General features: G+C 37.2%; 1 protein-coding gene across 1 annotated transcript; it reads right to left on the reverse strand.

Moving 5' to 3' along the window:
* Positions 1–12,677: 12,677 nt before the first annotated feature.
* On the reverse strand, positions 12,678–17,776 carry arxb (aristaless related homeobox b). Its single transcript, XM_058416064.1, has 5 exons — positions 17,397–17,776; positions 15,566–16,028; positions 14,867–14,912; positions 13,693–13,988; positions 12,678–13,238 (listed from the first exon to the last, which is right to left on the reverse strand). The coding sequence occupies exons 1-5, from the start codon at positions 17,575–17,577 to the stop codon at positions 12,998–13,000; spliced, it is 1,227 nt and encodes a 408-aa protein (XP_058272047.1). The 5' UTR covers positions 17,578–17,776; the 3' UTR covers positions 12,678–12,997.
* Positions 17,777–19,593: the final 1,817 nt, after the last annotated feature.

The following is a 19,593-nucleotide window of genomic DNA, read 5'->3' on the forward strand; positions in this document are numbered from 1 at the left end:
AACAACATAAAGATATAACTGACAGATTTACAGCCAGAATCTGATTTCATGTAAGATAGTTTAAGTATCAATATCCATGCCAATGCTTTCTCCCTGCTGGGAATGGGCATGTGGCATGGAGCATTCTCAGGCCATGGTCAAACTGATTGTCTTTCACCCCCTCCTCCTCCTCTCCTTGTTCACTCCCGCTTGCAGAGTCTCAGCTGCTGGAGCTGATGAAACATCCTCTCAGTCACTGGACAACCAAGGGCGAGAGGTTAATGAGTGGTGGGGTAGCTCAACACGGCCAACAGCCCAGAGGAATCTAATTAGGAGTGTGAGTAGAGCAACACCGTCAGTCAGCACTAACGTAGATCTCATTCATTAAAGGGAGAGAACGCATGGCATCACTCATAATAATGGTTAAACTTTCTTCTGTACTATTAGTTGGTGTCTCTGTTCTCTGTTATGAAATTTTGCCCCCAAATTGTTGTTTCACCAACATTACCACTTGTCTCTCAGCCTAGTCATCACACTATACATCCCTCTCTCTTCACCATACCGTCCCTCCAGAGATGTCATAAATGAGTTTGAGAGCACACACACACATACACACACAGACACACAAGCTATGTGTTTCACTGTGTTCATTTTACCAACAGTGGTAAATTAACTGATGTCACAATCATAGATGACTTTGTCTTAAATGGACAGTTTATTTGAGCTTTTATTTTTAGTTTAGGTTATATAGCGTAGGTATCAAGCTTAAGTATTAAATAAACTTGGTTTAGGTTTGGTGCTGTCATTTTTTTAAACTCCAGACAGCGAGTACATCAATCGCGCAATCACAAATACAAAATGATCTAAAAATAAATTGCTATCATATATCACTGTGTGCCTTTTTTGCCTTGACAGGATGCATCTGCTTCCCTCCACACTCGGTATGTCTTGTTTGGGTCTATTGGCAGGGTGCTATACTCTGCCTGTATTTGGATTTAAACCCATTTCTTATTTATTTGTGTATTTATTTGTTAATTAAACATGAAATGTATTACTATGTACCTGGCAGAAACAATGGAAAAACATTGAAAAAAGCCCAGAGATGCCACTGTCTGCGTAGTTGTAAACCATAATTCTTCAACCTCATCTATATCACTTGAGATCCATCCATCCATTTTCTGTAGCTTTTATCCTACAGATGGTCACCTGGAGTGTATCCAGGTGTGTATGGGGACTTGGGGCACAAGGCAGTGGACACTCTGGACATCACATAGCACAATCACACACACACACACACACACACACACACAACATGGACAATTTGATGCCAGACGTCTTGGGCTGGTGGAGGAAACAAGAGTACCCAGAGGAAACAATCACAGCATGGAGAACAAAACTCCATACACACAGAGCAGAGGCGGGATTCGATCCCCTAACCCCAGAGGTTCAATGTACTAACTGCTACTAACCCAGTTTCTGCATTTTTAGTTTGTTCTATTTAGTGAAATGTAAAATGTAGTCTTCCAGCCTCATTTAAATCATCATGTCCCTGAACAGGCTGTAAGCACAGATGAATGAATGAATGAATGAGTGAATGAATGAATGAACTCTCTATTGTCTTCTTGATATTATACATGGTTCTTCTTTGTCGCAAAACCTTGAACTGAGCGTTTGCTCATGCATAAAAGTAAACACTTTCACTTTTACTTTTATTTTGTTTGCATCCCCGGAGAAATGAAACATATTTGTATCTGCATTTGCATTTAGTTTATTCCAAATAATGTATTTATATGTGGTTTACATAATACAATATGTATTCTTTTTTTGATCATTTTCAAGATGAAGATTTTTATTTGACTGAGATCCTACAAGGGTTTCATCACGTATTGCATATAAGTGGCATGGCAGATAAAGTTATACTCATAGGCCGACATGATTTCATCCTAGCATTCTCTTTTTCTAGTCTAAAATTGTAAAATATGTCCAATTACAAAGCACAGCTTTCCTATATCTTTGCACCAAGTTAGCCTGCTTATTTCAACCCCCTTGGGAGGGCATGCTGGATGTGAGTGTGCCTTTATGTGGATATTTGTGTGGATATTTGTGTGTGTGTGTGTGTGTGTGTGTGAGATTTGGGCTGGAGGCTGGAAGTGATTTGTTTGTGTATAGTCTGTGTATTATGGGTGACCTCCAGAGCAGAGGGATTTCGACAGGTGGGTTATGTTGGTCAGAAATATTGGTGCTAATCTAATGCCTGCAAATGGAGATCCACGCATCTAGCATCCTCTCAGCAGCAATAATACGAGGCACTGCCAATACACACACAAAACACACACACATGGTTAAAAATAAGGTCTATTGCTGCTAAAATAAGATACATATCATTTTGAATTTTTGGAATTAATGTAGCTCTCTAAACCAAATGTGACAAATTGAAGGGAGATTTAACTCAATTCCACACTAATTATCACTCATATAATGCAATCTTATACTAGAGCATTTCTTTGTCTCATTCATACACTCTCTCTCTCTCTCTCTCTCTCTCCCTCTCTCTCTCTCTCCCTCCCTCCCTCCCTCCCTGTCAGCTTAGCACAGTCAAATTAAAACTTACTGGTCTATGTATATTCATGTACATTTAGCTGTATGATTAGCAAATAATACACAACCAACTGTAACAGGTATCAAATCAAAAGGAATAAAATTGCATGCTTAATATGTCTGCTGTTTTGTAGTCACCCAGAGGTAGAGGTTTTCTTCTAAGACAAATCCTTTAAATTCCCTCAACCATGATATCATTCTTTAGACATTATAAACATCTAAAAGATCTTTCCTCCATGCTTCCTTCCTGCATCCAAACCCAAATATATCCAGAGGAAATTCAAATTTGTTCAATGAAAAAAAAATACTTTTATAAGGATTAAATGTTTCTGTTGGTTTTAAGTGGATTCAGTTTTCCTAGTATGGATAGAGTTCCCAACTGGGATTATCTAATGATCCATCCACGTGCCATCATTAGCTCTGTACTACTGAAAATAAACACAGTGGATCAGACAAAGAATAGAAAAATAAATCAGAATAATTAACAATAAAAATGTACTAGCATGAACCTAATACCAGGTTTGTTTTCACTTTCTGGTTAAAAGCATGTCTCTCTTCTTTTTTTTTTTAACCTCTTTTAACCAATCGCTGACATCTAAATGGCCACCTCCAACACAGAGACACCAATTTCACCGTATCTTCCTTTGTGTTCCTAATAAATTGTCAACAGAGTGGATTTTTTTTTTTTAATGATGTATAGATAAACCAACCATTCAGTTATTAAAATGAAAAACAATCCCGTTTTAATTCTGGACTGAACGATAACATGAAATGTTTTTTTTTTTTTACGTATGATTTGCATGATTTACATGCCGTTTGCTAATTTAGATACTTCTTCCTCAACGCTTTCTTGGGGAAACTGTGCGGTCATAGTGAACTTTTCCATGACGCAAAGCGAAACCACTGTTTTTGGTAATGAATAATTTGTCCTCTTTAGCTTACAGCACAAGACTGTTTGCATGAATGCATCTCGGTTATCAGGAGATATTAATTGCTAACGAGGTTTTTGAGTTTCTTATTTGTTTACCTTGTACAGATATAGAGGAATTGGGTGCTTTATGAATTAAACAAATATACCAGGTAAGCCTGCATTGCCATAGTTAGTTTGCAAATAAGATAAAAAACCCTTGCTTAATGAAAGAACAATTCTTAATGTCGACATGCAGAAATGCTTACTTTTGTAAACAGTTGTCACCGTCATACAAAGTATAATTGCATATAGTTATATTTGATTTCTTCTGAGATATGACTTTCCTAACAATTTGTTTACTCATGGTTTCGGGATCTATAGCTAAACCAAAACCTACCAATGAAAGGTCAACATTCATACACATATTAGAACAGTATCAATAAAATGTATCATGCCGGTTTCACTGGAAAGTAGTAATATTAGTCAAAATATACAATATATTCATAACAGTTGCCCTTTGGAATCGAAGGAAGGAAAATTTTGTATGTCCATGTGTCCATGTTTGCCGTGTTAAATCAATATACAGGTCTGTTTTAAGTATGCTGATTTCTAGGCTGACATTAAAAAAAGAAATGAAGTCACCAGGGTGAAAATCACAATCTATGATAATCAAACAATCATATTATCATATTATCAAGTTTTGTAACGTGTTTGTTTGGCTGCTTGAAATAAATAGCTTTAATCCAAACCACAGTCACACAAAAACAATTAGCGTATAAACTAACCTTCCCTAGGCTGAGACCCTGCAAATCCCCCTATTCACGGAATAATCACTCTAAAGTGTGCTTGAGTGCTTCAGATGATCGACTTGCTGCCACTGATTCTGAACAACTCCCTGTTCGATAAATACACTGCCACTGAAATAAACCTCTATGATATTGTACAAATTTAACGCATGTAGGTTAACACCTAAAGAGCTATTCTGTACACACACATTAAAATGATTCAATATTGCAGTTAAAGAACAGCTAGCTGCTACCTGTGACGATCTGAGAGAAAATAGATGGAATGTTTGAAGTGTTTTGTCAGATGTGTGTATCTCTGTGTTACAGACTTAGAGTCTGGCTGCTACAGTTCAATCTTTAGAGAGTGTCCCAGCTTCGGCTGTTCCATTTGTAGATTGTGTCTCAGCTTCAGAGCTTCAGATATTCTTCCACCTGTAGAGAGTATCTCAGCTTCAGACACTTTTCCACCTGTAGACAGCATATCAGTTTCAGACACTCTTCCACCTGTAGACAGCATCTCAGCTTCAGACACTCTTCCACCTGTAGACAGCATCTCATCTTCAGACACTCTTCCAAACATTATATGCATGAATAGGAATATTTTCCTGAAACACGCAAAAAAACATTCCATCATGGCATAAGGAGGTCCAGCTGTTGAGGTTTTCAGCATGTACTGCTCTACTCCAGCCAGGAACACATCTCAATGGCTTAGTTTGCTTAGGGTTTATCACAAAAAAGGGGAACAATCTTCAAATCTGACAACACCATCTCTAATAGACCATTATCTCAGTAATCAGAAATGTTCTTAAATATTAATGTAAACATTATCTATAAATCTAATCAGGACCACGTGTGTTGGATGATGCTGGATTGTTTTTTGTTTTTTTTAAATAACACATCTTCCTAAGCCAGGGGTGTCCATTGTCCAGCCTCATGGCCAAATGTGGTGGAATCCATACCACAAAGATTTAATTAATGTTCTAAAACAAAGCCGTTCCTATACTCAAGTACTAGCACGGTGTTCCTAACAAACTCGGGCAGTGAGTGTATGTCTCTTCCCAAACCATTAGAAAATAACAGGGGTGCTCTGAGAGCTGTAGGTCCATATTAACTCAGGATTTAGCAGCGGTTGCCATGGCGTTTAACACATTACAGCAATTACGGCTGGTCTGCAGCTGGGGCAGATGAGTGGTGGGGAAATGGGACATGGGGAGAAAGTGATGATCCGAAGTGATGAAGTCGAATAGAAGGGCAGATGGATGAATAGAAAGAAGCTGATAAAGAAGATGACAGGAGAAATGCTTATTTTAATAGAACACTGAGGCTTAGGCTATAATTTTCATACAACTCTACACTTAGAATCAAAAGCTACAACCTTAAGGGGTTCTTTGGTTTTGTTTTTGGTTGTTTTTTGATTCTACGACAAAAATAAAAGGTTATGAGTAGAAGACTTTCACAAATATTGGAAAATTTGGTCATGAATTCACTACTACTTTCCTAAGCACTACAATCTGATTGACATTTTTCATTACCAAGCAAAAAGTTCAGATAAATGTAGAGGAGACTCAGATGAATAAGACTAGATATCATTTACAGTTTTTTTTCCAAAACAGTGCAAACTCCAAAGCTTCAGTAAAATCAGATGAGCTGCAATCTAACCAGGTCAGGTTAGAGATGTGAAAATCTCACACAGCAAAGAAAGAATATATTTCTGCTTGTTTGCCCTGAATAAGCTTTGGTGTGAAGCACGGCTCGCTCGTTAGGTTAAATGGGGCGGAATGCATTGCAGGCCTGTCTCTGTTCACTGCATTAGACACTGACTGGTGCAATTATGCAATTCTGGAGCTATTTTCTCCCAATGAGCTGACAGGTGCTAGAATTGTTTTTTCTCTCGGTATCCATCTGTAGAGACAGAAAAGAGCTGAGCACAATTTGTCACTGTATGCCAGTATATAAACATGAGAGAGAGAGAGAGAGAGAGAGAGTGAGAGAGTTAAATGCCAATTTATATTTTAAAAAAAAGGCACAAAGCTGTTTTATTTTGTCTTTTGAACCAGTTTGTGATTCATATCATTACTCTTGAAATAGGCTTGTTTACAAATACAAAAGGGATATGATTCAACCAGGTTTTATATATCTTTAAAAATACACAACTCAGCTGGGTTTATTAGTGCTTTCCAAAAGCAAGCTCAATTCCAAAGTTGCATCTGAACTTTTCTTTTATAAAAAAATCCACTCACATTCATGCATTTTAAATGTCATCATAAAAGCAAACTCAGAAAAAAAATTCCCCTACTGACACGACACTGTCCCATTCTGGCTTATTCTGAGCTAAAGCAGAACAGAGTAGCGTGTTAAGTAACCTTGCCCGAGCTGGGACCCCTAACCCTGCAAATTCCCCATTCACGGGGTAATCACTCTAGAGTGTGTTTGAGTGCTCCAGCTGATTGACTTGCTGCTGCTGATTCTGAAAGACTGGCAATCGCTTTCAAAATGATTCCATCTCGGTGAAATGGTGTCATTTGTTACAATGGAGACTGATTTAAAAAAAAAAAAAGATTGAGATTGAGAGGAAAAAGCAAGAGAGTATGAGTTGAGGGCTCAGTTGCCCTTGGTCCCTGCATGTAACAGTTTCACAAAGGTGATAAGGCGCTGACATTTAACCTGCAGAATGGCCAATAGAAAAAATGGTTAGGTGATGGTGAGAACCAGACACTTGGGAGTGGAGAACCGTATAATTCTTTATAAATAGCAGGCAGTAATTGCAAACAACTGATGTAGGTGCTCAATCGATGAAGAAGAAAATCATATTTCGAGCAGAATGAAAATAGATCTTAGATGTATTTTCATGAATAATGGCTTGTGCACGTTACAGTGAAATAAATCTGACATTTTATAACATATTGTATCGTCAGAATTGTCAAAATTACACTTCTGGGTTACGGTTAGTTTACATCTCTATTGGGTACTCATCCATTTTCTGTATCACTTATCCTACACTGGGGTCGCAGGGACTCGGGGCACACGGCAGGGGACACTGTGGACAGGGTGCCAAATCATTTCAGGGCACAACTACACACACTACAAACAATTTAGACATGGTAATCAGGCATATATCACTGGACTGGGGAGTAAAACTGAAAGGAAACCTCCAAAGCACATACAAACACAGAACAGAGGCAGGAATCAAACCACCAAACCCAGAAGCTGTGAGACAAACATGCTAACTACTACGCCACCATGACCTTTTTTATCAGGTGTATCGACTTGCATATAAACTGAGCATATATCCCGTCACCCCACCCCACCTCAGAGTGTTCAGGAAATGTGACCGCATTCGCATCATATACACTCATCCTAATCATCCTGAGACTATTTTGGAAAAGCATACCGATATCTTGCACAAAATTGGAGCAGACATGATGGGGAATGATTGTGAGTGCTGTATGGAATGCTTGATGCACAGCATGGAGCATATCGGAAATCAAATGAGTTTTAAAAGAATGTGAGACGAAAGCAACAGAGAGATGGTGAGAAGAAGAATTAATTGCTGTAGAAAAATAACAGAGTAATTTAGATTTGACTGATGCCCACATAAGGTGTAAATTGACATCAATGAGAATCAGAGAAAGTGAGAGGGTGTGTTAGATCGGTTGCTTAGTAAGGCGTATTATCACCAGTGACATTTGGTTTGAATAAAATAACAAGGCTTTAATTAAGCGAGCCTAGAGAGATGAATTCAAATACTCATTTGACTGATAATTAATTATAAGGCTAGAATTACCTCAAGCTATCACTGTGCAACTGTAATTACTCAGATTAAATGAGGAAATGAACCAGAAATTGTCAGCTTGTTCCATAACTGCAGATTTGCTGGCCTTACAGAGAAAAATAGCTACTGGACAATCAATGCAAGTTGTTGCACAAGCCTAGAATTTAGAACTGGTCCCTAAAAGCCAATCATTTCAATATCTTTTATTATCAAATGTCCAGGAACATTTCAGGATGCTCTTGCATACATACTCAAAGTCTATTGTGTATTAGATACTATTAAAAAACTAGGAAGTCCAAAGAACAAGTAAAAACAAGATGAGAATGAAATGAGGCAGCAGCAAAGTTTCAAATGGTGTATATAATGATGAATGAAGCCAAAAAGCAACGTAGCATGTAGCGCAGCTTTACTTTGGCTAAGCTAGCTGGATTAGCAAATTGGTGCTTGGTTAATAATATTAGTTAATATTATTAATAGTTAATATACGTTGATAATATTTGGTATAATATGTCTTATAATTAGTCTCCCAAATTGTCTTGTCATGCAGCATTATGGTGAAAGGTAAATGAAGTAATTTGAACAACAATCAGACAGAATATAATATTGCAAACGCATGGAGTTACCCTAAGTGACTAGTTAGCTCATCATTTTGGAGCTAAATCCATCCTTGTATCTTGGATCAACCTTGATTGACAAAACATTATTTAAAAATTTAATCATGTCAAAAAGAAGAAGAAGGATGGGGTGGAGGATGAGGTAAGAGGAGCTACAAAAAAAGACTTGAAAATGATCCGAAACCTCAGTGGACATTGTGTATAGAACTACTCCAGGGAGACTTACACCACATGCTGTGTTTCAAATGATCTTCTCGATAATGCCTGTAGCCCGCTGCTGGGGAAATGCTGTTGCAATTTTACATGTAGATCAACTTTGAATCATGTCCTCCGAATCTCATGGAAAACTCAATCGCAATCCGTTCAACACAATTCGTCCCTTTTCTCCTCTCCGTTGCTCTCTCGATCCGAGTCAGTGAAAGACGTGTAATCAAGTCCAAAATATATGATGCACAGAGTAATGGAGTTTGTATTGCAGTGGTCAGATGAATATATATATTTACATACATATAGATCAGAATTGAAGAACATATGCAGGAACTGTCTCTGAAAAATATGCGCATAAGTTAATTTATCCATTCATTCACTCATTGTTCATCTTCAGTAAGAGCTTTATCCGAGTCAGGGAACACTTTGGATCTGCACTCTGTCCTGGGACAACTGGGCTTGAAGCACCCTAAATGGGATACCAGTCTAACACAGGACACCATGTACACACACCTGCACACACTCACTTGTCCATCCACACTCTAGGGGCAATTTAAAGTAGCCAGTTGCATAGCCAAAATACAAAACTGGGAGACCAGGGACCCTGGAGCTCAGAAAGCAACACTACCTGCTGCGCCAGTGAGGCACCCTGTCTGCAACACTCATTTATTCTTTCCTTTATACTTTCATTTTCAGTAACCGCTTTATCCTGGTCAGGGTCATAGTGTGTACATGCATGTAGAATTTTGTGTCTCCACATGAACACTTTTATGATGTCAGAATTTTTGGTCAGTAAGAAAATGATTAAATCATTGTAGGAGCTGATGTAAACTTTGCTGATCTATGGCGAATAATAAACTGAATTTTGTCAGTGATTTGAATTTGTTTTCCAAGTCTTCAGCACAGAAGACTCTGATTTCTAGGTACCATGTTTTTGTCTTGTTAACTTTAAGAAGGAGGAACAAAATGAAAGAAAAGTGACCATATTTTTCTCTTATTAAAGTCAAGAAAATGGACGAAGATTCAAGAAGAGTGGTGACTGTTTATAAGTGCGTAAATAACCGTAACATGGTTTACAAAATGAATGTAATGCTTAAAAGCACAAAATGTCATTCACTGATGAATTAAATTTATTTAGTTGCTGTGGTGTAAGGGGAATAAAACACTTCATAACGGTCAAAGAAACAGTGTTTTGCATTAGACTTGTAATCCCTCACCTCTTCATTGATTAATTTCCTGTAACAGCAAGACCCATTGTGTTTTATTACATACTGAAGACGCGAGTAAAAGCATAGGGACATTTTTAATTGCATTTCCTAGACTAAATGTAATTCAGTTTTCATACAAACCTTTATCAGTGACAGTCCACTGATAACCACCTGAATCCTCAGATAACAGAATCAAATGAAATCTTTGAGGAATCTTTAGGTTATGTCTATATTTGAAAGCTTTAATGTTAAATAAATCGGTGAATTTACAGGCAAGTTGTTCTCCCAGAAAAGCTCTCTGCAATTCAGATTAATATTGAAATCTTTACCCAGAAACCTTGAGGACCTGTAGAGTTCTGCACACTTTGTTGTTTATAATCTGTTTCCATTCAGTCTAGATTGCTACTATTAGGCTATATTTATGCTCAATTCCTGAAATAATTAGTCTCAATTGGGGTGGTGGTGTGGAAATTTCAATACCCATGAAAGGCGTTTGATTTCAGTTATTCGGCTTCAAAGGAGCTGTGATTTACAAATATACTTAAGTCGAATTATGACAGGAATTTGCACTACGGAAAGCGTGTGCGTTTAAGAGGCGATTAGAGGCTGAGCAGCCTGGGGCTGAATGGAAGCGAGTGCTCTTAAAAGCACTCGATTATCTCTGATTGCTCCTCTTCACAAGGCAGGCAAACAGAGAGATACCTGTTAGTGCTGTAATTTGGACGAGGAATTAACAAGCTGTACTTTTTCTTTCTTTTTTTTTTACTGAGGGAAGCCAAAGGAAGCAATAATGGGGAATAATGAGAAATCAATACGAGAGAGAGAGAGAGAGAGAGAGAGAGAGAGAGAGAGAGAGAGAGCAAGAGAGAGAGAGAGAGAGAGAGAGAGAGAGATGGATAGGATAAAACAATTAAATGGAGTTGGTTCAACAGGATTAGAGACAGAAGCTGTGCATTGTGACAAGCATGCGTACAGCATTTTCTTTTATAAATCTTTTTTGTTATACAGTGCAGACATACATTAAAACTCAACATTCTACAGCAATGCATTGTCTTCCTTGCTCTTGGTGCTTATTCTGGTCAAAGGGTAATTAACCTTATTTTTTTCTTTTCTAATTTTTTCTTTTCTACTATCTTCTTCAAATTCATCAGTATTTCCCGATATTTCCCCAAAGCTACGTTATCTAAACCTGACGTTTCTTGTTATAGGAATTTTTTCTGTTACTTTGTTAGCCACTGTGTTCTTCAGTGATGTTACTGATTTTTATTTCCAAGCCTATGGTATTAATTGATTTATTTCCAGACACTGTATTCATAGATACATAAAAACCTTTATTACATACCCGAGGACAAATCAGTATTCCTAATCAGCTAATGAAGTACCTACTCTTTCTTTTAAACTCCAAACAGCTTCTTCAGCCAGGCTACAAAGTTTTCAAAATTGTGAATTTTCACCACAGATCACACACACAAAAAAATAAATAAATAAATAAATATATATATATATATATATATATATATATATATATATATATATATATATATATATATATATGAATCTTCTCTTCTTCTCCCAGGCAGAAACGTTGTGGCTGCTCCCAGCCTTCCCTTTGCTCAGATCATCCAAACTTCTCTGCGACTCAGATTAAGCTGTTACACTCACACTATTGTGTTCATTGTGGACCATTGTGTACGGAGCCTTTAAACAGAGAGACACCTGCGTTGAGCCGTAATACCTTTGCGCCCCACCATAACTCATCAGCTCCTTTCTCACTCGCAATATCCTGCCACTGAAAATGTCCATTTCCAGAGAGCTTTAAGTTGATCACCCAAATAGATTAGTTCGATTCATTTGATTATGTTAATCCCTGCACCTTTTCATCAGCCCTACTCTGAATAGTGTGTGGAACAAAAGATTGTGTAAGACCTCTTTTCATAGGGAATTAGTATTTATCAGTCCCTATTATTCATTGCATTGTGGAATGGTGCAGAGTAAAAGAAGGTAGTTAGTGATAGAAATCCGCTTCGGTGACAAAACGCTTCTCTTGTCCTCTGAACTGAAATCTAGGAGATGACAAATCACTTTATACACTGAACTAATTGGATGATGACTTAAGTGTGGAAGAATTACGCTGCTTGGAAGAAGTCCAGGCTTACAAGCATAGGCCATTCATTCCGATATCCACCTTTTGAAAGGGACAAAGCAACACCGGAGAACAAAATAAGCTTCTTAATGTGTGTGAATGGTGCTGAAAGAAACTTAGACTAAATTTAGATGGATGTCAGTGGAGGTGCTGAGGCTCAAAATCCTGGCATTCAGCAAACATATACCATCAACATAAATAACATCATACTCTCTTAAAAGCTTTAAACCTGCAGAATAAGATTTCTTACATCATGAGGCTTTAATGCTATATATTTTTGTTAATTTTTAAAGCAATTAAAGGTATAGAAGTATGGGTTTTCGGCATATCTGGCCACCCAATCTGCCGGTTTTAATCATTTTAAACTGTAAGACAAAACAACACCTCACTTCACAGCTTTATTTTCACATATTCTTGGCTCATTCAGCAGTTAAATAGTGAAGTGCAGGTTTCTTCTTCCCTGAACTAAGTTTTCTGGCTCACACAGTTACAAAAAGCACATATAAAAGTTTCTTTTTTAATAACACAAGAAGACTATTCATTAAAGCTTTTTCTTTTCCAACATATATTCTGCCTATCCATACAATTAATGCACAATGTTTGAATCCATTGTAAAATATACAGAACTCAAGTCCCTTTGGCATTACTTCCATCAATTAAAGCCAACATGAAGCTTCAGTAGTCAGTAGAGTTTTGTTCCTTGTGAGTTTCCAAAGGGACTCTTGATGCTGTAGTGCACTTTAAGCTTTGGTCTCATGTCTTGGGTGGAGGAATCGAGACATTAGGCCTCTTTTTCAGCTGTACCGGCTGTGAGGACGCTGAAGTGGCCGATGTGAGCCGAATGCTCTCTGGCTTTGAGCCGCAGGGCCGCAATGCTGGATGCACGGCGATCCACAGGCGAGGAAGAGGAACACAGAGTGGATGAAGATGAGGAAGGAGGATCAGGAATGTGAAGGTGAGGCAGGATTTGATTCTCCGTGGTGGGAACAGGCAGTCTTTGAAGTGCCAACGGAGTGAAGAATCTGTGAATTAACATTTAGAAATGTTATCAGTTAAAAAACATCACAAAACTCATACAAGGTCAAGAACATAGTACAGTATTTTGGCTTAAAACCTAGAACTCGTGTGGTGTTCAACTTAACCCAAAAACGGAAAATCAAAGCTTGGACTCAGGTTACAAGTTGGAAAAAAACATGCCATGTTACGCAACATTTTGTTAGCAACGAAAGACAAACAGTGAAGCTGTACAGTCAGATTAAGCAAACTATATTGACTGCATTTAAATTAATCTGACAAAGAAATGTAAAGACTTTATTTTGCTGCCGTTTTTTTTTTTAATTTTATTTGATGGCATGTCCTAAAATCTAGTCTGAAGATATTTGGGTATTCTGAGCTGAAGCAGTTTTCTTTCTTTTTTCTAATCAGAGTTAAGAGTTACAAGTTTAGTCAAATGCAACATTATTAAAGAAGTCTCACCTTCCAAAGGAGGGACTAATCAGGGCAGGGTGTCTGAGCATTGCTGCTCCAAGCAGAGAGCAGATTCGATTTGGGGGTACAGGGTTCGGGATGGGCTGGGTGAATCCATGGAGGGAGACAGGCCACCCTGACTCCATGCCTGGGTGCAGGTTGGGGCTAAATGCACCCCCACCTAGATAATGGCATAGAGGCTGTGCTGCTGTGATGGGTCCAGGAAATGGAAGGCCTAGACGATGAGGCTGAACCCCAGCCTTCTCTCTTTTTCTCCATTTTGCACGCCGATTCTGGAACCAGACCTGAAGGGGAGAAAGGATGATTTGGTTATCATCTAATAAATCATTTTGCAAATCGCATTTCGAAAATCAAAACTTTGGATAGTAACATAGCAGACACGTGAATAAATACCCCCCCTACCCCACCCCACCCCCTTTTTCTTTAACTATAAAAAGCAGATAGATTTCTCCAGTAATTCAGTAATCCAGTAAAATCATTTAAAACTTGCACAGACAGCTTTAATTTTTCTATCAATACATCTCATTAACAACATTTCAAACATTATAAATTACATTAGATGTGTTTCGGGAGCAGGAAATGCTGAAATCATTCCCAAAACATTTATATTTCCTTTTAGAACTAAAATACACATAGTACAGTGTATATGCTGCTGTATATAAGCTGTTGAGCACTGTATTAATTCAACTATATTAAAAGAAATAGTCGTGGCTAGGACAGAAGGGAGCATAAATAGCACAGATATTGTATAAGAGAGAGTAGAGATGAGAATTGGACAATGAAAGGAGAGCTAAACAGAAACTATGATTAATTTTCTGATTTATAATTATTCAGTCAATCACTTCTTAAACTTGGCCAATAATATTAAACACTCTTTAATTGCTAAACCTATCACCATGATCTAGTAGTTTTCAGATATTCCAGCTCAACATTAATTAACTTTTGCGCATATAAAATTCCGGACTCTTAAAAACACGCGTATTTTATTGTATTGTTTTTATTTTTGTTTGTTTGCTTTGTTTTATTTGCACACTGTTGGTTTATTTTCTTTTCTTTTTTTTTCATACGCTGTTTTCATAGTAAGAAATATCATATGAAACAATTCAGCTTGATATGAAAAAAGGAAAACAATAAAGAAAGAAAACCCTATAAATGCACTTACTTGTACGCGCGCTTCCGTCAAATCGAGCCTCATGGCTAATTCCTCTCTGAAATGGAAATCAAAACGAAATATAAACTGTTAAAAACATTATTAGCCTCGTTACAATGTCTGTCTCGATTCCTTTTCTTTTTTTTTTTACTTTTACAAGCATGAATTATATGCCTTTTTTGTGCTTAAAATACTAAACAATTTATTTAATAAGTTGGACGGATATGACAATTCAACCATGCACGTGTTTATCCAGTCTATAAAACATAGTAAGGTTTATTAGATAAACCTATTATGATTCAATAATACCATATTTGCTATATTAGCCTACAAAATTGGTATTTTACGATTTACAAATATTTGTGACATATTTATTGCTCGCAATTTTTTGAGAGCTACACAAATATCTATTTTTCGGCTTCTATTTAAGGCTTCTATTTACATATATAAAATGATACTTTATTGCAATTTATAATTAGTTATAGCACAATATTAGTGTTCAATTAATTTTTTCATCTTTGCCCATCTAAGCTTAAGATTGAGAAATGTAGATGTTTAAGTATTTAATCATTAATTTAATTATTTATATGTCAATGAAGGTTAGCTGATAAAGACACACACAAATACTGCACCAGTTAATTTAGTACTGTAATTATTCCTTTAACAATGGTCAGGTCCATGCAGATGTAAATAAACTCTGTAGGTGTGTACCTGGTGAATACGTCAGGGTAGTGCGTCTTTTGGAAAGCCCTTTCCAGTTCATCTAGCTGGTAACTTGTAAACGTAGTCCTGTATCTCCTCTGTTTGCGTCTCAGTGTCCCGTCTTCGGCATCACTGCTCGGCGACACGTACACACCGTCCTCGCTGTCCTTGGTGTTTGTCTTTTTCTCTCTCAGTTCGTCCTCAGGTGCCGGGGAGAGACGCGTGTCCCCAGGCTCTCTGCTCTTATCCGGGTCTACTTTATCCTGAGCAGCTCGATTTTTTAGAGAACTGATGAGTTCATGTTCCGGGTAGCAGGAGTTTAGACCTGCTCTGAGCTCCAGCTCGGTTCCTCGTGCGCTCTCCAGCTCGTCTCCTTGTGCGCTCTCCAGCTCGTCTTCTCGCCGTGGACTGAACGGGGGCCGCAGTTTGGGTGGCAGCTGCAGGTCCGTGTGAGGAGGCAAATTTGGCCCAGCTAAAAATAGATGGTTTATTTTTTAACGATTTTCACAACCATTGTGACAAGGTTTTTCCAATTTACACACACACACATATAGATAGATAGATAGATAGATAGATAGATAGATAGATAGATAGATAGATAGATAGATAGATAGATAGATAGATAGATAGATAGATAGATAGATAGACAGATTAAAACCCTCTCAGAGAAAAATAGACTGCGTGACAGAATGAAGTGCGTTGTATTTTAACGTACTTTAAAGTTTATTTATTCGTCTACCGCTGACTGTAAGATTTTTCAAGATGGTTAAACGTAGAAAACGCAAGTAAACTCAGCTTGAATCTAACAGTCGTTTAATCTCAGAAGCTCTCAAGACAATGTCTCTACTCATGACAACTTGAGTAAAAGAGAAAAAAATAACTTCTCTTGCCTTAACTTAAAGTTTTATCCTGGAGCTTATTCCTGGTCAGTGTTACAGTGGATACAGAGCCAGTTTTAATACCACTGGGCACAAAGCAGGCGAATTCACCCCTATAGATCGCCTGCCCACCACAGAGCAGCATGTTCACACCTAGGCACAATTTAGCACTATCAGTTCACGAATCTGCTTTTTAAAAAATTATTATTATTATTATTATTTTCTGGACACTGTGAGGAAACTAGAGTAAACCTTTTCCTGCGTAAACAATAAAAAAAAGAGCATGCATTCAGGACGTTAAGCTGGAAACTATTACAGTTCATATAAAATCAGTAATGTGAAACAAAAAAAGGTCATTTTGATCTGTTTTTTAAAGTTGAGGTGTTGACGTAATGGTTTTAAAAGTTATTTATTTACAATAGACCTAGGATCTATTCCTACTTCACACCCAGTGCTCCTGGGAATGACTCCGGATCCACCACCAGGATGCAGCTATTATTAAAAAATAAATGAATGATACATTAAAAATAAGCCTGATTAGTTTGTCCTTTACATACAATTCTGAAACCTTAATAGATATAAATCGTTTATTTTTAAAGTAACACATGTGCCATGCAAGGCATGGTGAAGATATTGTGGAAATACTTCACAAGTTGGTGGAGATACGGTACTTATTACTTTTCACGCTTAGGAACATTACGGTAGTTTTACGACGGTCCCTAAATAGGTAGCGGAGCGGCAATAGACTGTTTAATTTAATTTCTGTTATTACAAAAAAAAATAAACGAACATAACATTACAGGAAGAAAGTTCAATAGAAACCTTGTAGTTTATTGTGTAATTTGACCTGCCCCTGTCTGTAGTTGTTATGAATAGGAAAGGGTACATTTTGACAACTTGTGGAGCAGAACGCAATGTCAGCACATCAGGATTAAAGCCAGCTTTGCTGAAGTGATACCCACCTTGGTGTTCCTCTGTCCGAAGAGCTGCGGTCAGACTTTGCATCCCGAGGAGCCTGACTTTGAGAGGACTTCTGCCCAATATGCTTTCAATGCAGTATGAAGAGAATAAAGTAGGCGACTTGCACTTGCAATTGGCTCGGATTCCCTCTTCAGCCGGAGCGCTCATGTCTGTAGCTGTCATGGACGGGATTTTCCGGGTCTCTGGGTCTCTCTGTGTCTCTCCACACTGGTGCCCTCACTCACATTTGTAGGCTACTGATGTTTCAGCTTCCCGCTGCTCTTCCTCTGATTGGCCACTGAGAGAAAGGCTCGGTGCCGTGAGCTCGATTTCAATCATCACATTCATGATGATAATAGACAGCAGTGTCTGTGTCTGTGTCTGTGTCTGCGTCTCTCTCTCTCTCTCTCTGTGTGTGTGTGTGTGTGTGTGAGAGAGAGAGAGAGAGAGAGAGAGAGAAAGAGAGAGTGAGAGACAGGTCTGTCTGAAAAATAGGAAAATAATAGGCTACACCAACAGCAACACTGGGTGTTACAGTAGTTTAACAATTTGTAACTGATACTCTAAATCGTTTCTTTAATTCATTCATTCTTCATGAAAATATTCATATATTGACATATTCATTTGTGTATTCATGAAAATATAGTGTCGATATTTTTGTCGTATTGTTTTAAGCCACTTTCAGGGAACTAACATTCATTGTGGTTCTACCTTTTCCTTTTCATAGCTTTCATATGTATGTAGCCTTTAATCTTTCACCAGGAAACACACATAGATATATATGTGATATATATCTATGTATGTGTATAAGAGGATATATATATATATATATATATATATATATATATATATATATATATATACAAAATTACATAATTTTGTAATTTAAATGATACCTTTTAGAGAGATTTTAAATAAAATAAAATAAAATAAAATAAAATAAAATAAAATAAAATAAAATAAAATAAAAGAAAGAAAGAAAGAAAGAAAGAAACAAACAAACAAACAAACAAACAAACAAATACACACTGAATGTACTAAAAGAGTACCCTTGATATAGTGCCACCCTATAGACAAAAAAAGGACACTTTATTACTCTTTTTTCTGAAGGATGATGATGATGATGGAGTAATAAAAACATGTGACTGTGGTTTTGATAAACAGGTTTATTTTTTTTGACCCTGTGTCATCATTTTTGTTTTACTACAGTATCAAGATTTTTTATGTCTTTATGTTTTATGCATATTTTTCATGTAATTGCCATTTTTTCCTGTAGTATATGCATTTGTGCATTTCTTATACAGTACAATATGTGCCATTATGTTTGCGATACTAATTGCAGGTCAAAAGCATACATTCATATACTGCTACTAAACACACACTGCAAGATGCAAATTTGGAAGACAGAAAAAGGAAACAGAGGAAGCAGAGAGGGGAAGGATTACTTGTAAAAGATGCAGAGTCATGTATGATAATGAAGAGAAACCAGACAACCCCCACCCCACTACTCCCATTTGATCAAATGTCAAATATAGTTAAAGAAAAATGCGAAGTAGAAGATATACTGATAAATTTATAAGTTTTTGCAGTATTTAGATTCATTATCCAGATTTTTTTTTTCTACTGATAAATTGCTTTTTCCCTAAATTATATACAGAGGTACATTCCTTATACAATAAAAACATGTAATATGTATTTTTATAATTCTATATTCTTTGTAACTGTTAAAAATACATCACAGATGTATCTTATTAAAAAGGGTTATACAAAAAAGTATATATTAAATTTTTTCCGTGCTTTTACACATGACATAATATGTGATGAGTTCACTTTCATAAAATTATGACCGGACACGGTGTAAATATGATGACTGATGAATACTGTGTAGATTTGGTGAATAATAGCCTACATAGTGGTAAAATTTATGTTTGCGGAGTGTGAGCGCCCCCTGCTGCTTAAAATGTGGCATTCCTGTCTTCTCTCTATAAGATACACTATATTGCCAAAAGTTTTGGGACGCCCCTCCAAATCACTGAATTCAGGTGTTGTTTTTCAGGGGTTGGGCTTGGCCCCTTAGTTCCAGTGAGAGAAAATGCTTCAGCATACTTAATGCATTTTGGACAATTTCATGCTCCCAACTTTGTGGGAACAGTTTGGGGATGACCCCTTCCTGTTCCAACATGACTGTACACCAGAGCA

This window comes from Hemibagrus wyckioides, linkage group LG18 (genome assembly GCF_019097595.1).
Source record: "Hemibagrus wyckioides isolate EC202008001 linkage group LG18, SWU_Hwy_1.0, whole genome shotgun sequence".
Taxonomy (NCBI): Eukaryota; Metazoa; Chordata; class Actinopteri; order Siluriformes; family Bagridae; genus Hemibagrus; species Hemibagrus wyckioides.